The 19,749-nt window shown below is 34.5% G+C and overlaps 1 protein-coding gene across 8 annotated transcripts in view; it reads left to right on the top strand.

Annotated features, from left to right (window-relative positions):
- LOC143239881 (plexin-B-like) overlaps positions 1–19,749 on the top strand; it is a 172,414-nt gene that overhangs the window by 104,433 nt on the left and 48,232 nt on the right. For 6 of the 8 annotated variants that reach the window (XM_076481492.1, XM_076481495.1, XM_076481491.1 and 3 more), the window contains 5 exons: positions 10,843–12,145; positions 13,566–13,742; positions 13,894–14,022; positions 15,594–15,694; positions 17,380–17,524. In XM_076481492.1, the coding sequence (XP_076337607.1) occupies positions 10,949–12,145; positions 13,566–13,742; positions 13,894–14,022; positions 15,594–15,694; positions 17,380–17,524 (1,749 nt within the window). In that variant the 5' untranslated portion in view covers positions 10,843–10,948. Of the gene's footprint in view, positions 1–6,062; positions 6,238–10,842; positions 12,146–13,565; positions 13,743–13,893; positions 14,023–15,593; positions 15,695–17,379; positions 17,525–19,749 lie in introns of those variants that run through there. The other 2 variants (XM_076481494.1, XM_076481496.1) reach the window with 2 other exon arrangements.

Here is a 19,749-nt window from a genome sequence, read left to right as displayed (position 1 = left end):
GTTATTCATTTATAGTACGTATTCGATAGTTCATGGCCAGGTGGGCTAAGGCATTCGACTCGTGATCTGAGGGTCACGGGTTCGAATCCCAATTGCACCGAACATGCTCGCCCTTTTAGCCGTTTCTTCTTGATGAAAAGGCCCCCCGCTAGTACAGCGGTATGTCTCCGGATTTACAACGCTAAAATCAGGGGTTCGATTCCCCTCGGTGGGCTGAGCAGATAGCCCGATGTGGCTTTGCTATAAGAAAAACACAAACACACTTGATGAAAAGAGCAGCCCAAGAGTTGGCGGTGGGTGGTGATAACTAGCTGCCTTCCCTCTAGTCTTACACTGCAAAAGTAGGGACGGCTAGCGCAGATAATCCTCGAGTAGCTTTGCGCGAAATTAAAAAACAACAACAAAGGATAGTTCATTGCAATGTCGTAGTAAGACTTTGTAATTAATATATTTTTAGTTAGTTTAATAAATGTGTTAATCTATCAGTTAAGAAAAATATCAGAAAAGTACGATAAAAAAGCATTGAATAAAGGCTAATGCAAGTTACTTTTGCTTCCAGAAATCTAACTTATAGAAAACTTGAACATGCAGATGGTAAATGTCTTTTTTGTTATGAGATAGCGTTGCAGAAAAGTTGTTCTAGAGCAACGCTGCACAGTGAGACATGTGTTGTTTTCACCATAGGGATAGAATCTCGAATTTTAGTGTTACAAGTCCTGCAATTTAACACTGAGCCAAATAGGTTTTCTGCAGAAAGCTGTTCAGATAAATGATCACTTTAATAAATATATGTAATTGGCATTAAGGGAGTCACTTTTAAAATTTTGAAAACCATTTAAACGCTATTGTAACACAAGCTACATAATACCTATATATTTATAAACCGATATTCTAAAATATTTATTATAAAACAATTAGTGTTCAAAAACACTTCCGCAAATCGATGTCCTTAAAGTTTGTGAAATTGTAATAAAAATAAAAAAGAAACTCTAAAATTGATATATCTTAATAATAATATAAAATCACAAATAGCCCTCGCCATAACTTACTGAACAATCATGAAATGTTTGACAAAGGTTTGTGTGTGAGTTCTATTGTAACTGGCGAAGCGCTGGACCAATTGCTTCCATTCTCAGCATATACCCTTAGGATCCCAGAGGTGTGACTTAGAGAGTACCCTTATATCTGGTCTTCCTAAACAAGTATGCAAGCTAGTACGAATTTTTATTTCAATTGACCTATGATGACAAAAGTGTTTTTATATTTTTTTATAACACAAGAATATTTATACAAAATAATATACTGTGTCGTGTACAAGTATTTCGACGTAGAAACAGTGGTTAAATCGGTTGTAAAGTATCGATGTTTTCTAGTAAATGAGGCTATGCCAACACCCCCCCCCCCATCAGAACACACTGACATCTTGTTCCGGTTATACTCATCACAGTAAGGTAACCTTATACAAACAGGATTTAAGTTGTTTGTTTTTTTTATAAGGCATTGTTTCTGTTCTGACCTGGTGAAGATTACGAAGCTCTTTATTTTACTGCGAAAGGATGATATATAAAAACAGCAAATATTACAAATGTGGAAACTGATTTTACACTCCACTCTTTAAGAAGAAGGAAAGTAACATCTTATTTACCTGGAGTTTTACAAACTTTAATATTGGTGTATTTTCATTACAAGCTTCAGAAGGGCTTATAGTAAGTAATTATCTGTTTCTTCTTGTTCAAATATAGGTGAACAAATGTGATATTTATAGCAAGCAGGAACTCAACGTATTTTACGCATAAGAACTGTTGCATAAGGTTAAAACATTGTCGTTTGTTTAGACACTGATTTTATTTCCTAATTCTTTATCAAGTTGCTTCTGAGCACATGTTTTTCAGCTTGTCGTGAGTCTAATCTAATAATGAATGAAGATAGTGTAAAAAATAAAGTATTATCTACTTTTCGACGAAATGGCATCAATCCCTGTTTTTACCTTGACCCCCTCTCCCTATCACGTTTCCTGATGATCTGATTAGAAAATGACTTAACTTTGAAACTGATTCGAGCCCAGCATGTGGTGTCTGGCGACAATTTACTCATACGCTCCGTGGGTACTGACTGACTCACCCAGGAGTTCACGATTTAGCTAAACCAGACGAGCGGCATGTACTAGTATTCGATTACGCATGGGCTGGGTAGGTTCGTCGGCTTTCTTTTAAATTAAACATTGTAAGGACATTTTACTTCGAAGGGTAGATAAATTAGTGAGGTTTGAAAATGTCCAGAGGCAGCAGCAAGATACGGACTTTTATCAGATTCTAAAATACCGACTAGGGTTAGGAACTGATATGTCTATGTTTATACTCAGTACATATTCACCTCATCATCTGTTTTCTTGATACGTTTCTCTTAAAACTCTTAACGCGATCTGCCAAACCATCTGAAGCCCCTTAACATAATCATATTTTATATTTTCTCAAACTGAAAGTAAACCACTTAATCACAAAAATCCTAGTAATAATAACTTTCATAATATTCATTTCAAATGTTAATAGCATGCGTTAATCACTTTACTGTGATTGATTACAGCAATAGACAAATATTTTTATCGATTTTGTCCGATAGATGGAATATTCACAACGCATTTGGGTGCTATTACTACAAACATTATCTAATGTGTCAATAAGTTAACAACCCGAACTGATAACAGTAATGCGATATTTAATTCATTATTGTTTTATAATGCTTATTTGATCGCCTATTAACAATTAATGTACTCAACAGTTTGTAAAGTATTTATTTATTTATTTAAAGGAAAATTATATTGAGGTGTTGATTTTATCGTCTTTTGTCTTGTTTTCTATTTTAGGAATATTTGTTATCTTCGTGTACTACTTAATAGCTAGCTGAACGATCAGTGTAGGTTAATTCTTAGTCAAGAAATTAGTTGTTTGTCCTACATCTTTAAGGCCATGTATATCACAAGTTCAAAAGGGTTTTCCTAATTCAATTGGAGTAAGTCCTTTTAATAAACATTCATTTAATCGTGTAAAATTACTATATCATAAAAAAATCTTAAAAACAAATTTCTTAACAGAAAGAGAATATCATATATAACTTAAACAGTTTTATTTTCAACACCATAATTTAATCCATAATGGTAAAATAAGTGAAGATTCCAATATCAGAAATTTATTTTAAAGACATATTTGTAGAAATAAAGAAATTAAAAATAGGCGTAAAGGTAAAAATAGAAACGAATGCATTGAGTTTGAAATTTTTGTAAATTTTGATTTCTGCACTTGACTGATATGTTAATTTGGTAAACTTTATAAGAGAATAAGTATTTGAATTAAAAATGCAAAACTCTAATATCTGTTAGAGTCTGTTAAACTTTCAGTTTTAAAAGTTTAATTAACCTTCATTAACCTATAACTTAATTATAGACCTAAGTAAAGAAAAAAAGAGAAATCTTGTATAGTTATTGAGTTTAAACATGAAGTTTATGATGATTTATATTTACCTTTACCAACCTATAAAAGTATTCAAGAATACATATTACCCATAAAATCGTAAGTTACTTTAATTTATAAGTAAGCTAATAGCAATTTTTTTCAAGTAACTGTATTTACTGTAACTGGGACAGATAAACTAACATCAAGTGACCGAGTTTATACCGACGTTCCTCTTACGCTTAAATGAAACTATAAGATATTGAATGGAACTAATACATCCTATCATAAGAAATTCTTGTACAGTTCTTACTCCCAAACTTCCTTTCTTCAGAAGATTTACTTAATATCCACAGTTCTGTTTAGTTCTATTCAATATTTTATAGTTCTGTTTATCTTTTTGTAAGGATGGTTTGTTTTGAATTTCGCACAAAGCTACACGAAGGTTATCTGTGCTAGCCGTCCCTAATTTAGCAGTGTAAGACTAGAGGGAAGGCAGCTAGTCATCACCACCCACCGCTGAAAAGGCGAACATGTTTGGTGTGACAAGGATTCGAACCCGCGACCCTCAGATTACGAGTCGTGTGTTTTAACAACCTGGCCATGCCGGGCCTTGTAAGGAAAGAGGTTGAGAGTCTAATTAGTAGAAATATTAAGGTGGATTCGTTTGTCTGATATATGGGGTATCCCCAGTAGGCCCGGCATGGTCAGGTGGTTAGGGAGCTCTACTCGTAATCGGAGGGTGTCGGGTTCGAATCCCAGTTGCACCAAACATGATTGTCCATTCAGTCGTGGGGACGTTCTAATATGACGGTTAGTCTCACTATTAGTTTGTAAAAGAGTAGCCCAAGAGTTGATGATGGGTGGTTATGTGTAGCTGCCTTCCCTTCAGTTTTACACTGCTAAATTAGGGACTGCTAGCACAGATAACCCTCGTGAAGACAAATCCCCAAGTATCTAGGTGCTATTATCACAGACATTAATTCACAACTTGGACCGATAATTAAGGCGATATTTAATTCATTATTATTTTACAGTGCTGATTTAACTGCTTATTAATAACTAATATAATTAGTAGTTTGTAGGTCTTTTATTTATATTTCCACAAATCTCTCTTTAATGTGTTTTTCCTCCCAGTTAAAATATGTTTGTTTATAAATATCGTCACCAACTTTAACACTGGTCTTCTGATATGTAAACTTGACATTTTTGTTTTTGAAAGTTGAAACAGGGTCAGTACCCGACTCAGACTCGAGACTACGTTCAAGCGTCTAACATGTAGCTGCGGGTTGGAATCCTGTCTATTTCATCTTTCATTTATTCAGTGAAGTCATTAAAAAAAAGATGATGAAATAAGAAGTATTTTTATTTTTCTACAAATAATCGCACAAGTGTAAATAAAAACTGTAACTTTCTAAACACTTTTCTTTGATCTCTTATTATTTATACTAACACTTATTTTTGACCTCTTGTAATTTAAACAAACACTTTTCTTTGACTTGCTTTAGCCCTGAACACCAGGAACTTAAAAGTAGACCAAAATAAAAGCTATTCTATTTAAGATGCGTACTATAACATTCAGGTATGATTTATCTGTACATTTTGTAATATTCAATGATGTTCATTTATAAAGAAGAAAGACTTACCATCGTGTGCTCGCCCTTTCAGCCGTGAGGGCGTTATAATGTTACGGTCAATCCCACTATTCGTTGGTAAAAGAGTAGCCCAAGAGTTGGCGGTGGGTGGTGATGACTAGCTGCCTTCCCTCTAGTCTTACACTGCTAAATTAGGGACGGCTAGCGCGGATAGAACCTCGAGTAGCTTTGCGCGAAATCAAAAACAAAACAAAACCATCGTATGCGCCTTGTAACCAGTTTTTGAATCATGTTTTTGGCATTATTAACCATGAGAACAAAAGCCGTTTGTTCAGTATTAAATCTTTATAATTTAATTATTATCTCTACATCATTAAAATATCAAGAGAGGTAAATATATTGGCACACGAAACTATTTGTCATGCTTTTGTCGTATGTGACCTGTTTCTTTAAAAGTGCTGCATGTTTAGCGAATATAACTCAGTATAATGCTAGTAAATCTTAAACTAGTACACCCTAAAGCAGAAATTCTCAACTTTTCCTAACTCGCGACTCATACGAAGAATCGGACAATTCTCTGAAATCCATGTGTAGCTATGGGTAGTTTTAGTATTCTACTATATTTCAGGAACTATGTTGGCTTTATTTGTTCAAAATGTTTAGGATTATTGCCTTACACATAATCTTAAAATAAAAACATTTATTTTACTTTGCCCTCTTCTGCGACCCACACTTTGGTGACCCTGCTGTGAACTGGTATGGAGAGTAGAAAGTGCAAAGAAAACATCGTCACCACGTACAACTCTCAAATAGTGTATACAAGTATGGAACTGTTCTTTAAAACGCTATTTTAAATATTTTATCTGTCATATTTCTGATGAAGAAGTGCTCTGATTTTGTTTTCCTGCAGTAGGTGGCCGAAGCTGTTCTACAGTTTTGAGATATCTGATATACTGTGTTTTTGTAACTGCGTGAATGAGTAAGTTAGCTTTGATTGGTCATTAGATCCAGTGGGAACGGGAAGAGAAACGGGAGGTTAGTTAGAGTGATGAGTAAAGAGTGGGTGTGCGCTTGTCTGAATGTGTCACAAAGTGGACATTGCAGTTGATAGTTTCTTGTTTTCCTTGTGGATCAAATAATGGTTGATATAAACCAAGAACTTGTGAGATTCGTTCGTTACTCCAAATTTACTGTACGTATGTATTTTAATATCTATCTTTATTGTATAATGTATCGCAGTGAGAAAGAAATCGCTGATTTACCGAAGAACGGTATTTATTTCTACAGAATGAAATTAATTATATACCCGAATGGATTAAAACCTAGACATAAATTTAGTTATTAGAAAATTCGGTAGAAATCGGATAGAAAGACTTTAATTGGAGTTTTACCGAATGTTTAAATGAAAGTTCAAGTCTGAATCATCTGAGAAACTTTGAACGTTCTGGAGAAGTTATTTAGTTTCATTTTATTATACTACTTAGTGCTTGTTTCTCAATAAGGATTAGTTTATTTTAATTTTTTGTACGCTAATTTAATACGTCATTTTTCTCTTACTAAATACATAAAGTGATTATTTTAAAAGGCCTGATATCTCTGCAGTTTGACGTTTTGGTTTTGTCAGTTGTTTCTGTACATACTTTTTAAGATAAGAATTTTTTTTTACACAGGCTTCTAAAATTTATTTATAAATACATAGTCTATTTAGTTATATAGTTTTATGTTATTAAAGATGCTTTTGAAATATATTTACGTCAGTGAGCTACGCTGAATTTTCATCGTAGGTTGAAAAAGAAAATTATTTATCTAAAATAAACCACTCTTACATGAATGTAACTAGATATGTGAGGAAGGTGGAATATTCCTTATAAAATCAAAGAAAAAGAAGTTCCAATTTTTGAAGTGGTCTAAACGTTAGGGACTTAAAGCGAATAAGGCACGGTATCAAGATTTTATAAATTTGATTAATATTTTTTTAAAATACGTTTTTATTTTCTTCTGAAATATTACCGTATTCAAGATATGTTAGAATTCTCCTATGTGTTGCTTATTATCTATTCTTCCAGGAAAATTTTTTATCTAGCATTAAGTTGTAATAGATTCTTTACATCCAATACCACAATAGTAACTTCTTAAACCGATTACAGTTGTCCCGTTGCCTTTAAGGGACTTTATAGTAAACTGTTTTACCGCGGACTCAAGAGAGAGAATCACCGACAGCTTAACAATGCTACTGATTATTGACAAACAGTGACCTTTTTTTTTTTTTTTTTTTGGTATTCGTGACGTGTGTCTATTATTGTAAAACCAGAAACTGACAACAATCCTAACTAAGGCGATTTGCTGGGGGAGGACTCACGCTACCATACAGCTAGTGGTAACGAGCCTCCATTTACAAAACAAGCATACTGCTCCTGTTTCTAAACCACCCAACTTTTCAATTTTTTTTCCTATACATTGAAAGATTCTTTCTTGTATGTTATGACATGCTTATGAAATATTTTAAAAAGCCTCATCTCAAAGTTTGTCATCTGGGTATTATAAACTATAATGTTCAAGATACAAGTTTTATGTTGATTACTAAGACATTTTTTTAAATTGTTTAACCAGAAAACATTTATTTTCGTAAAACAGAAAGTGCTCTTGTGTTTATAGAAAATATCTACCAAAATATAAAGTGCCAGCATAGTTTTTACAGTCCGTAGTTACAATTGACATTTTTCTGTCGCAAGTTCTGCGTTTAATCCTTGAAAAGAAGTTTCATTTTAACTGTATCATGAGTTAATGGACTACAAAAATTATATTACTCATATTCTAATTAACATGTGCAATTGACTGGACATGTAACATTTGAATCGACCATTGTATTAGCCAGTCATTTTACCCTCAGAAGCTTCAGTCATCTATTTATATTTCTGTTCACATGATCAACCACACCCTCTGTATAACATTAGTCCTCATTCAATTTGCATAAAGAATATAATATTATAGTTAGCAACGCTGTAGTGATAGCCCTGCTTTAAGCTACTATCCTTTGTTGAAATACAGTTACTCCAAAATATAAAGTATTTTTATCACGACTTTTAAAATTTGTCTTCATTAATGTCATTAATGTGACGTTTATTTTGGTTTTAACTTGTAGTTTGTAGTTCGTTGATAACTTTAGTTTTGGCTAGAAGGACGTATCAACCATCTATTGCATTAAAGTTTTCTTTGTGAAATCAGTAGAACTAATGTTTGGTCCCGTTCTTCTGCTAGATATTATTAAAGTCATTTACATTGCCAAGACATGTATCCAGTGGTTTAGGTTGACTCATCTATCGTATACAGTGAAATAGTCATCGATGAGTCAGTCTCTGGTTAAAAATACACGGTCATAATAACTAAAGTCTAATAAAACGGTAATTAGATCTTAAGAAAAAACGTGAATATTAAAACACACATATGCGCGCGCGTTTTTTGGTATTTCTATTAGTTTGTATATGAGGAATTGTTTAATATTAACGTCTTTGATGCATCAATGAAACTTTGAAAGTAATCTATCCTTCTCGTCGTATCCTGTTTGAAGGATGACGGTTTCAAACGTATGTTAAGCTCAGTCATATCTTCAGAAAATGTTTGTAGAAATTGAACATCCAGAGAAACAGTTTGTTTAGTAACTTTATTTCGTTCATTCCTATGGTAGTAAGAAGATTCTGAAAGTGTTTTACTTAGTTTTTGTAGTCAGTCTATTTTTACTCCATTACAGATACGACCTGACATAGCCAGGAGGGTTAAGGCGTTCGACTCGTAATCTGAGGGTTGAGGGTTTGAATCCCCATCGCACCAAACATGCTCGCCCTTTCAGTTTGGAAGCGTTATAACGTTACGATCGATCCCACTATTCGTTGGTAAAAGAGTAGCTCAAGAGTTAACAGTGGGTGGTTATGAGTAGCTGCCTTCCCTTTAGGTTTACACTGCTAAATTAGGGACGACTAGTGCAGATAGCCCTCGTGTAGCTTTGCGCGAAATTCAAAAACAAAGAAACAAACCATTACAGATACACACACTCAAAAAATAAAATAAAAGTGTAACGACAATGGTAATACTAGAATAAAAATGATTTCATCTTAATGTTTTGTTAATTAAATAAAACTGTTTTTACTGTCTTCTTTGGTACAGAAATAAACAGAAAATGAACAGTTTGCCCCTGAAGAAGAAAGGTCCACTATGCAAAAAGTGCTTAGGTTATTTCATCTCTATCATTCTTGAACCTACGTGTTTTGTTTTTGAACATCAGAAAATGAACATATTATAAACAATCTCCGTAAATCGTATGTTCGGTCTCTGGTAACATGCACAGAATCCCAAACTGTATTTTTTAGGTTGTCCTGAAATAAATACCATTTTTGAACTGTGAAGTTTGAAAAGGATAAACCAGTGTTGTAAAACATGATTTAATCAAATTAATCACCATTTGCTTCAACACACTTTTATCAACGTGTAACGATGCTGTTTATGCCCTTGCTGTAGAAATCAGAGTTTCTATGATCACTAAACTCCCTGAAAGCTTCTCTGCGACTGCCTGGTTTTGAAAGTTGTCAAAGTGCTTGAAAAATAAAAATCTCTAAAAAAAAAAGGTCTGGGGAATAAGGTGGATGAAGCAGAATCTTGATTTCCAATTTGTTCAATTTTTGGAGCGTCATTCTTGACAGGTCTCATAACGTCGATTTTGTTGATCTTCAGTCAGCTCATACGGAACCCACTTATCCAACTTTTTGTCTCTCCAATCGTACTCAAATGATTGGCAATGCTTGATTTGATTGTGTCTAGCTTTTCTGCAAGTTCACATACTATTGTGCGAGGGTCTGTTTCAACTTCTTCCCTTAATCTGTATCTTAGGATGGCTTCCTTCCATGACCTTCATTGTCTTCAAGACTTTCATCTCCATGTCAAAACTTTTGGAACTAACGCTGAACTATACGTACAATAACAAATCCATGGCTGAATACCTGGTTGATGTTCCGTGTAGTTTCGGTAGCATTTTGTCAAGTTTGAACTCCTCCTTGTCCATGCTGCCTTGAGGATTGCAAAACTTACTCTGGTCGCGGGTTCGAATCCCGGTCGCACCAAACATGCTTCCTGCTTTATGCCGTAAAACACTAAACCAACCAACCAACCAACCAATCCCAATATTCGTTGGTAAAAGAGTAGCCCAAGAGTTGGCGGTGGGTGGTGATTACTAGCTGCCTTCCCTCTAGTCTTACACTGCTAAATTATGGACGGGTAGCGCAGATAGCTTTGCGCGAAATTCAAAACAAACAATCAAAACATACATATCGTCTTTAAAAGAAAGAAAGATGAAAAAGTGATTGTTATAACATGTGATTCTTGGCTTCGATATTAATCTTTCATGGTACGCAAGGACCTCAAAGAAATTGCAATAAATAAATATGCAAAGCTAGTGTTGAATATAACTTTAGCATTTTGAAACTTTGACAGTATTACACGAGTGGTGTGTCGGTATAATAATATTTGACAGAGAGCATTTATTTTCATTAACACTGTCACATCTTTCAATAATGTTAAGAAAGGCTTTTATATATCAAACTAGAAAACAACACGCCAGCAAGATTAAGTATCTTAGTATGTCGTTTGTTGAAGTAAGATAAACTAAGAAAGTGGTATTTCTTCTCCGAGGCGACCAAACGTTTAGGGTTTATTTATTATTTTAATGACTTTATTATAGAAAATTTCATAATTCCTTTTAACTTAAGAAAAAACTTCATAAAAATGAACACTGTTTCTTAAATGTCTTTCAGGTATCGAACGAAACATTGCATGAAGGTGGTAACATCTAGAGGCAAGAATGTGAAATTGTTGTTATCAGTTGCCGTGAGATGCTTTCTGTAGACGAGTGGATCTAGAATGTGGTTTGGAACAAGTTTTCTTCGTCAGCATGTGCGTAGGACCAGGTGCCATGTCTGGATATACTTCTGTCAAAGTCTAACATTGACATGGGTTACGTTACTGTGCCACGTGCTCGCGAACGACGACCCTCCTATAGTGGCATCGTATACAACTTTCAACGAAAGTATAAATTTTACACGCGTGGTAGTGGATGAGGACTCCGGTAGGGTGTATGTCGGCGCTACGAATTGGCTGTATCAGTTCGACAGCTCACTGCAATTAGAGAAAGAGGTCGAAACAGGTCCAGTAGAAGACAGCATACAATGTTCTCCTACCGAATGCCTTCACCAGAAAAAGTCCTACACCACGAATGTCAATAAAGTTCTAGTAGTCGATAGAAACACGGGGAAGCTAATTGCCTGTGGTAGTGTACATCAAGGAGCCTGCCGACGTCACCAACTTGAAAACATTGGCAATGTTGAAGATTTGGTTTCTGTTCCAGTAGCTGCGAATGACGAGAACTCTTCTACATACGCTTTCATAGGGCCTGCACAGTACTTTGGTTACCCATCCAGAGTCTTGTATGTGGCGACAACCAACAGCCGTTTGGGGCCGTACAGGGACATGGTTCCTGCTATCACAAGCAGAAGCCTCGAGGAGGATAGTGGCCGTCTGTTTGGGATCATCGAGAAATCCTTCTCCACCATCGCTAGGGTAGACATTAGCTTTCATTTGCGAGACTATTATTTGGTCAACTACATTTATGGTTTCCACTCTAATGGTTTCATCTATTTTGCCACAGTACAAAGGAAATCTCATTTAAGGGCTTTAGAGGAGTGGGGATATGTGACCAGACTGGCACGAGTGTGTGCATCCGACGCAGGATATAACACCTATACAGAAGTTACGTTACAGTGCATTGCACCGGATGGGACGGACTTTAATTTGCTTCAAGATGCCACAGTGGGTCCAGCAGGCTCTGATGTATCGTCACTGCTTCGAATTCGACCCGGAGCTGATCTTTTTCTTGGTGTTTTTGCAGTTAGTAAGGATCATACATCGAAGCCATCTCATAAGTCCGCCCTGTGTGTGTATTCATTGGCCGAGATCGAGCAGCGCTTTACAGAAAACATTCACCTCTGTTACAATGGTAGTGTACTCACTAGAAATATGGACTATATTGCTGGAAGTATCAACCAATGTCCGGAGGCAGGCGTAAGTTATTTTATCCTTTATTGCTGTAAATGTTTCTCAACATACTAAATAGCTACAACAGTCTTATTAGCTACTATTATTTGTTTGTTTTTAAGCACTCAAATAACAAATGAGTTATTTGCGCTCAGCACACCATATTTTAACGTTTGAAATCTTGGTCATACAGCCGACCTGGGCCCGAAGTGACCACGTGGTTAGGGCGCCCGACTCGCAATCTGAGGGTTGCAGGATCGAATCCCTGTCACACCAAATATACTCGCCCTTTCAGCCGTGAGTGATTGACCGTAACATAATAATACCCCCATTGCTGAAAGGGCGATCATGTTTGGTGTGACGGGAATTTGAACCCGCGACCCTTGGATTACGAGTCGAGTGCCTTAGCCACCTGGCAATGCCGGGCTGAATCTCTTTAGAAGCGGTAAATGCATACTATAGTTCTAGAAACTGTTGCTTGGAGGCGTCAATAATGCCCAACATAAGTGTTTCGCTTATAATTAAGAGTCTGTTATTGTTACGTCATATAGCGTTAATATTCTGGAGGTAATATGTGAAAAAAATTAATATGGCAATTACACTATATTCACTATATCCACTGCTTTAGTCCCATACCGGACTCGTCAGGGTGGTTGCGGTACAACAAGTTTTTGAATTAAGCACGAAGCTATACAATGGGCTATCTGTGCTCTGCCCACCACGGGTATCGAAACCCGGTTTTTAGCGTTGTACGTCCACAGGCATACCGCTGAGCCACTGGGGGCACGGTACAACAAATATAGTAGTGGTCAAGGCGCTATTTGTCATCAGTTGATTGAACAATAATCGTATCAGTGTGAATTAAGTTGATGAACTGTAATTTGTATATGTGTTTTTTTCAGTCATTACACTTCAGAGTTACGTTTATAATTTTTATTAACATCAATTATTTATTTCATTTTAGTGTCATTTGTTTAATATTAATACTTTTTGTTAATTTGATTTATTTGAACTAACTGGTCAAGTTGATTGTGTTGTTGGCAGTTGATGAACACTGTTTTTCAAGGTAGAACCATATATATTTTTGAAATTATTAAACGGTAATTTGAAATTATATTGGATTTTTTCGAAAGCGACAAACTATTAATTAAGATGACTAATTTTTAACAAATTAATGTTTATGTTATTATTTAGAAATATTTAAATGTTAAAGCTTTTTCTCACATAGGATTACGATATTAGTGCTGTCGTAATTAAGCACTGATATGGTAGACCTTGGAAACTTGAACATGGTTTATTTTATGCAAAACAATCACCCAGTTGGATTTGAGTATTGTACGTGTTCAAGTGATGACCAACGTTTTGTCTTTAGTATAAAATGTTAGTGACTAAAGTCATTACTATTAATATTTTGTTGTGTTGTAACGATCACATTGCACGATTTCAGAAAGCAGGAAATATTCTAAACTTTTGTAATGAGACCATCAAGTTGAACGGTTCCTTGCCCATCCAACAGCCTGCAGCAGTAGTATTCTCTAATACGACCTTGACATCGGTAGCAGTCGCCACGACTGGTCAGCACACCGTAGCTTTTGCAGGGACTAGCGATGGAAGTCTTAAAAAAGTGAGCCAAGGAAGTTTTTAAATTGTATTTTTGAATGCTTTAACATTTTGTTAACTCAGGTAACTTTTGTTCATGGTTTCATTCCGCTTAGGATTCTTTGACATTACATATATAGTTTCACATATAAATGGTAGTGTGTATTTTATTGCAGTTTCTCATCAGTAGCTCTACTAAAGCCGAAGAATTTGAAGAGATAATAGTGGATGAAGGCAATCCTATAATTCCTAGTCCATACCTGGACTCAGATAAAAGGTTTTTATACGTGGCATCCCCCTATACGGTTTGTACAAACTGAATATATTTAGAAAACTATATATTTTAAAAGAAATTAATTTATTAATTCTATTCCACTGTTACATGGTAACAAAGTACAATTATTTTGAATTAGTGTCTCGAATATATACAAACATAAAATGTTTACTAAGGTATATTTAAGCTATTACTTAATATATCAATGATATCTGGTTACCTACGTTGCTGTTACCGAAGATTGAAACGAATTGAAATTTTGTGAAGAATAGTTTAAGATGCTTTTTAACTCTAAAGATGACCTATAGTGGCTGAACGATAAGCGTTTAATCTTATAGCCATAAATAACTGGATACTATAACCACAGTGAGCAAAGTGAAGATAACCCACTGTGTAGCAGATTTGCGTTTAAAAATTAAAAAAAAACACGAAGAAATTTGCTTTGTGGGTGTTCGTTCTTTCACAAGATTAAGCTAAACGCACACACTTCTGTGTTTATTTTTGTAATGTAATGAAATCGTGGAACAAAAAAATAACGCCGACAGTTTGTTTGTAGTTTGTAGTTAACCAGTCCATAGTCCATTCCCTTTTTTTATAGTGATAAATTATATCGAAAATACTCTTAAGTTCGACATTCATATAGTATTATATTATATATGAATTATGTTAATACTATTTTTTTTCCATTTCTCGAAAAAAGCTATTACTAATTATATTTCGTTCTGCGTCAACTCACCATTCTAATTATCGTTTTATATAAAGAACAGAATATTTACAAAATGTCTCAACCAAATGTTACTTTAGAAATGTTGTCAACTCAATACGACTATTACTGATGCGTAGTAATGGTTGTTTTTCTCCCTCTCTTTACTTTTTTCCTCGGAGATATAATAGAACAGGATTGAGTGATTCGGTTAGTTCTGTTAATGCTTATATAAACACTACAGATAAAAAGGATAGACCGGCTGTGTTGTGTAAATGGGAGAGGACGATGATTCGCTTGTTAATATGCAAAGTAATGCGATAGTACAGTAACGGCCTCAATGCGTATGTGTGTTTTTAACAGCCCAATCATGAACTTTGCATGCAAAGACATTTTCTTATTCCAAATCCTTTAAATTGTCACTTTCTCTTCCATCTTTTTTCACCATCCTCAATTAAGATCTATGGTAATACATGTTTTATCGTTGATTAGAGGGTTTTTTTTGTCTTTGCAGAAACAAAGCTGTTCTAATCAGCTTTTCTAGCCTGGCTGCTTTCTAATTCTTAAAGTAACTCAACTTAAAAGCTTTTCCTTTTTGTGGCGATGTGTAATCACACCTCGTTTGTTTGTTTTATTATCCAGTAAAACTATTCGAATGTTAGAAAAATATTGTGCATGCAAGTTAAGTTAGGGAGATTGATAAGCTAAGCAGTTATTATGAAAAATATGGCATGTAAAGATTAAAAAATGTATTTTAAATACTAGAGGGTTAAAATTGCAATATCGTTGGACAAACAACAATTTGGGTAGGTTTTGATGGCTTACAGCAACTTGAGTAGGCTTGGTTAATGTTTTCGTTCTGTAATGTTAATAGTTTATTATTGACATCATCATTGTAGGTTAGTAAAGTAAACCTACAGAGATGTGAACAGTTCAGAAGTTGTGCAGAATGTCTACAGAAAAAGAACCCGTACTGTGGCTGGTGTTCCTTAGAACGAAGGTAAGTGTCAAAGTTTCTTCGACCTTCGACATATTTTTCTCGCGCACTCGCAAGCACAGCACACACACACACACACACACGTACACATGCGTTTGAGACACTAGCAAATACCTATATGTAAAAACGGCTGATTTGGGTTGAGAAAATTTTTATGTAGAGGAGCGAACAACGTTTCGACCTTCTTCGATCATCGTCAGGTTTTGTGAACCGAAGAAGGTCGAAACGTTGTTCGCTCCTCTACATAAAAATTTTCTCAACCCAAACCAGCCATTTTTAGATATATATTTTTCTCTACAAGTGGATTTTCTCGTCATTACGGACTAGCAAATACCATTACTATTGTGAATCCGGTAACGTCTAGAAAAGGGTTCATAAACACCGTTAGGACAAATGACGTTAAACTCTTGAACGTACGACACCTGATGTTTGAAAAATTCAACTTCTTATTCTCTCTAATTTCTCTTAATATTTATCTTCAAAGAATTCAATACTGTGAGCTTAAACAGTGTGGGTTTAGCAGTTTGAAACATCATGTTTGTCTTGTATCTGTTCTGTTCATAAACAAACTGCTAGTCGTGAGGCCCACTATATTTTGTGATTTTTATATTTTGCAAAGGTAATCTTCAGACAAATTAATACTGTTGTGTGTATAGCAAAATATAGACGTAGCGTACTGTATCTCAACTTACAAGTTATACAATATATATTAAATTGAGAAGTTTTTAGTTTTTCAGTCCAGGATTCCTTTAAGTGGAATTTTATATCATTCAATAATTTTAAAACAATCACGAAACATGTAGGTTAATCCTTTTCGTGTATGAAGGTTACATACGTACTTCTGTAGCACAAGCAGGTGAGAATGATGAAACGCTTTTTCTGGAGGTATGCCAATCCGTTGCAGGTTAACAGAAAGCTACCCGTTAGTACCCATTATGCTGCTGGATGGACTGAAACGATTGGGGTAAAGTTTTTCACTCCAAGGTACAACAGTATGTTACAAACAATCCTTAAACTTACAACCTTTAAACTCCATGTCCACAGCACCAGCCACCAGACTACAGGCTATTTGGAATACTAAGTACCAAGTGCAGTGTAATGGTAGCGAGCTCGGATTGTGAATTCTAGGATTCATTGTTCCATACTTTTGCTGGAAAACATAAGTAATTTGGAGCTGTGGATGCGCTGTAAGAGTGAGGATCAAATTCTACTATTCAGGCAAATTTATTGGTGGGTACTGTTGATTAGTTACCTTTCGTCTTATCAGTTTAAATTGTGGAAGGCTTTGTGCTAGCAGCCCTTACACAGCTTTATTAAAAAAACAAAAATCTCAAACAAATAGAGAGTAAAATGGGAAATATTTTCCTTGTAGCGGAACTAAATAGGAAATAAGTTGCAGAGATAAAAAAACCTCATTATATATTAGTATTTATAGAAACAACTTTTCTTCTGCTATCTTTCATCTCTTCTTGTGACCCATAATTATGATACAATTTATGGGCTTTTGTGACGTGGAAATAATAAAAGTTATTTTAATATAATGTTTTATGTTCTGTTTATTTGTATGAAAATGGTTTAATATATACAGTCGTGTTTGTATGTGAAAACTTTGATTTATAATCTAATATCTGTACATTCTTGGTCTTTCTTCCTATACAAATGTCTAATATTTCAATCTAACGTATTAGGTGCACTATTAAAGCTGCATGCCAAAATGCCACGTGGTCATTTACAGAACGCAGCTCCCCCAGGTGGTTATCACTTGAAACGCAACAATGTATTGACTTCCAGTCTGTTCGACCAAATCAAATTCCTTACAACAGTTCTTCAGCGGTAAGTTTTATGTACAAATAATTTATTGTTAATTACCAGTAGAACAACATATTAAAAAGTTGTTTTTCTGAAATATTTATATCAGCTTGAATATCTTATTTTAAAAAGGATTTCAATAACTATTACAAATGATATTTTTGCAAAAACGTTAAGGAAATATTTTACTAGTTAGTGTAATGTTAACTAACAAGGAGAGAGATGTGAGAAGTATCTTTTGCAATATAAATTAAAAACAAACGAAAAGAATACATTTTACGTAATACATACCACTTGATAAGAGCTGTTTCATGCAGTTACAAAGCTTGGTGGAAACAAAAACTGAGTACTTTCTTTGCTTTGTTGAAGCTTGGCCATTTATCATCTGAATATTTATTTATATGCAGAATATTACCTACTTTGGCTTACAAAGTACGATAAAATATTAAATCTTTACTAAACATTTTATTCTGTATGCTGTGACATCTGTTGGATATTTGATAAATTAATATTCTTGTAGTAAATTTGAAGTAACTAGATATTTAAATAAGTAAAAAATTATGACATTTGAAGGAAGCAAATATTTATTCACAAAATAATGTAAACGTAACTATATGAGTTGCAGAGAACTGGAAGTAGCACAAATTTATTTTCATTTTTTTTAAGGTAGTATACCTTATCGTTGTATATAACTTTTCATTATTGAAATGAAGGCAAGTTTTAAAAGACTTAAAGACAGCATAGATATTTGCAACTTAATCCGAGACCTAGAGATAGCCCTCCTAATTATAGTATTAGTTTATAAACTACAAGTAAAATATATAAAAAAGACCAAAAGTATCAGTTGCATGTTACAGTATATATATTGCGGTATGCAACAAAAATGTAATGTCAAGTTTTTATCAATGTACACTAATAGTACTTCTCTTAGCACAGAGACGTGACTAGGTAATCATGCACATTTTATTTGTGGCAGTAATAATAATAGTGAATTGTGATTTGTGTTCAAGTATCACTTCTGTGTTTCATTATCTACCAAATCTCATGAAATTTTTCTTCCGTACATTTTTCGAGGTATTTTCAAAACAAATTAAAAAACAAAAAAACGTTAAAAGTACTAGAAAGTAAAATAAGGCAGTTTATTGACATTTCAGGTACTTTGGTAAAATCGCAATATACCTGAGCAAAGAATGAACAGAAATAAGAAATCAGCTTTACAAACTTCATGGTAGTGAAAAAACGACAGTTTTACAAATCACTGAACAGTGATGCTAAGAATGAAAGAGATAATAAATCCACAAAACGTTTAATGATGTTAAGAACATACATGTAAATGTTTCATTACATAAATATTACTTTAACCTTTTATGGTGGAAACTTTTCTAGCTGTTTATGTATTTGAATTATATCAAGAATTGCTTCACAAAGAACACCTGAAATTACGTGTACAGAACTCGTCGGTTTGAGAATTATCTCGTTACTAGGTAAAGCGTGTTTAACTCTCATCGCTGGTATTCATTCTATTACTGTTTCTCCCTTATTAATTCATTTTAAAACGATAATTAAGTCGCTATATAACGTTTCTAATTTAAAGTTTTAAAAATGCTTACAACAATTTCATTGCATTTTTGCACAACACAAATGCAACTCGAGCTTGTTATTTAAGATAAAAAGGAAATGGAAGTATTCTTATAACCCAAGATGTCAAGGTATTTTCTTGACATGTCACTTTTTCATATTCGACAGTTTAAAAAAAAAGTTTGCCCGAGCAAGCAAGTTAGTGTTAACTTCAGGCAGACATGGACCTCTGTATGTATTTCAACACCTATATTATATATTCTCAGAACGCTACACATTCTTAATTCCAATACCCGCGTCGGGAGGAGGTAATATAATCAGATTATGATCAAAATGAAAATATGAAAGCTCCACCTCAATTACGTTATCCAGTGATAGGACACCCGTGAAATTCGATTTGTGGACCCAGATCAACATTCACGGTGACGGCGGAAAATGAACGGATGGAAAACGTTTGCGTAAGCACTACTCTAATATGTGATGCCTTGCCTGCGTGAAGCGGGAACTTAAGACACGGATGTACATAAAAGGCTTTAAAATCCACAGCTTGAAACTTGCCTCAAGGCTTCTAAAATTGAAAATACATATATGGTAATCTTGTTTTACTCACAAGATCGAGCTATCCTATCATACAATAACGATAACCCTGTCGTGGAAGTTGGGGAAATGCA

Source organism: Tachypleus tridentatus, chromosome 13 (genome assembly GCF_004210375.1).
Source record: "Tachypleus tridentatus isolate NWPU-2018 chromosome 13, ASM421037v1, whole genome shotgun sequence".
Taxonomy (NCBI): domain Eukaryota; kingdom Metazoa; phylum Arthropoda; class Merostomata; order Xiphosura; family Limulidae; genus Tachypleus; species Tachypleus tridentatus.
The sequence above is the reverse complement of the archived record's forward strand: the minus strand, read 5'-3'. Positions and strand labels throughout refer to the sequence as shown.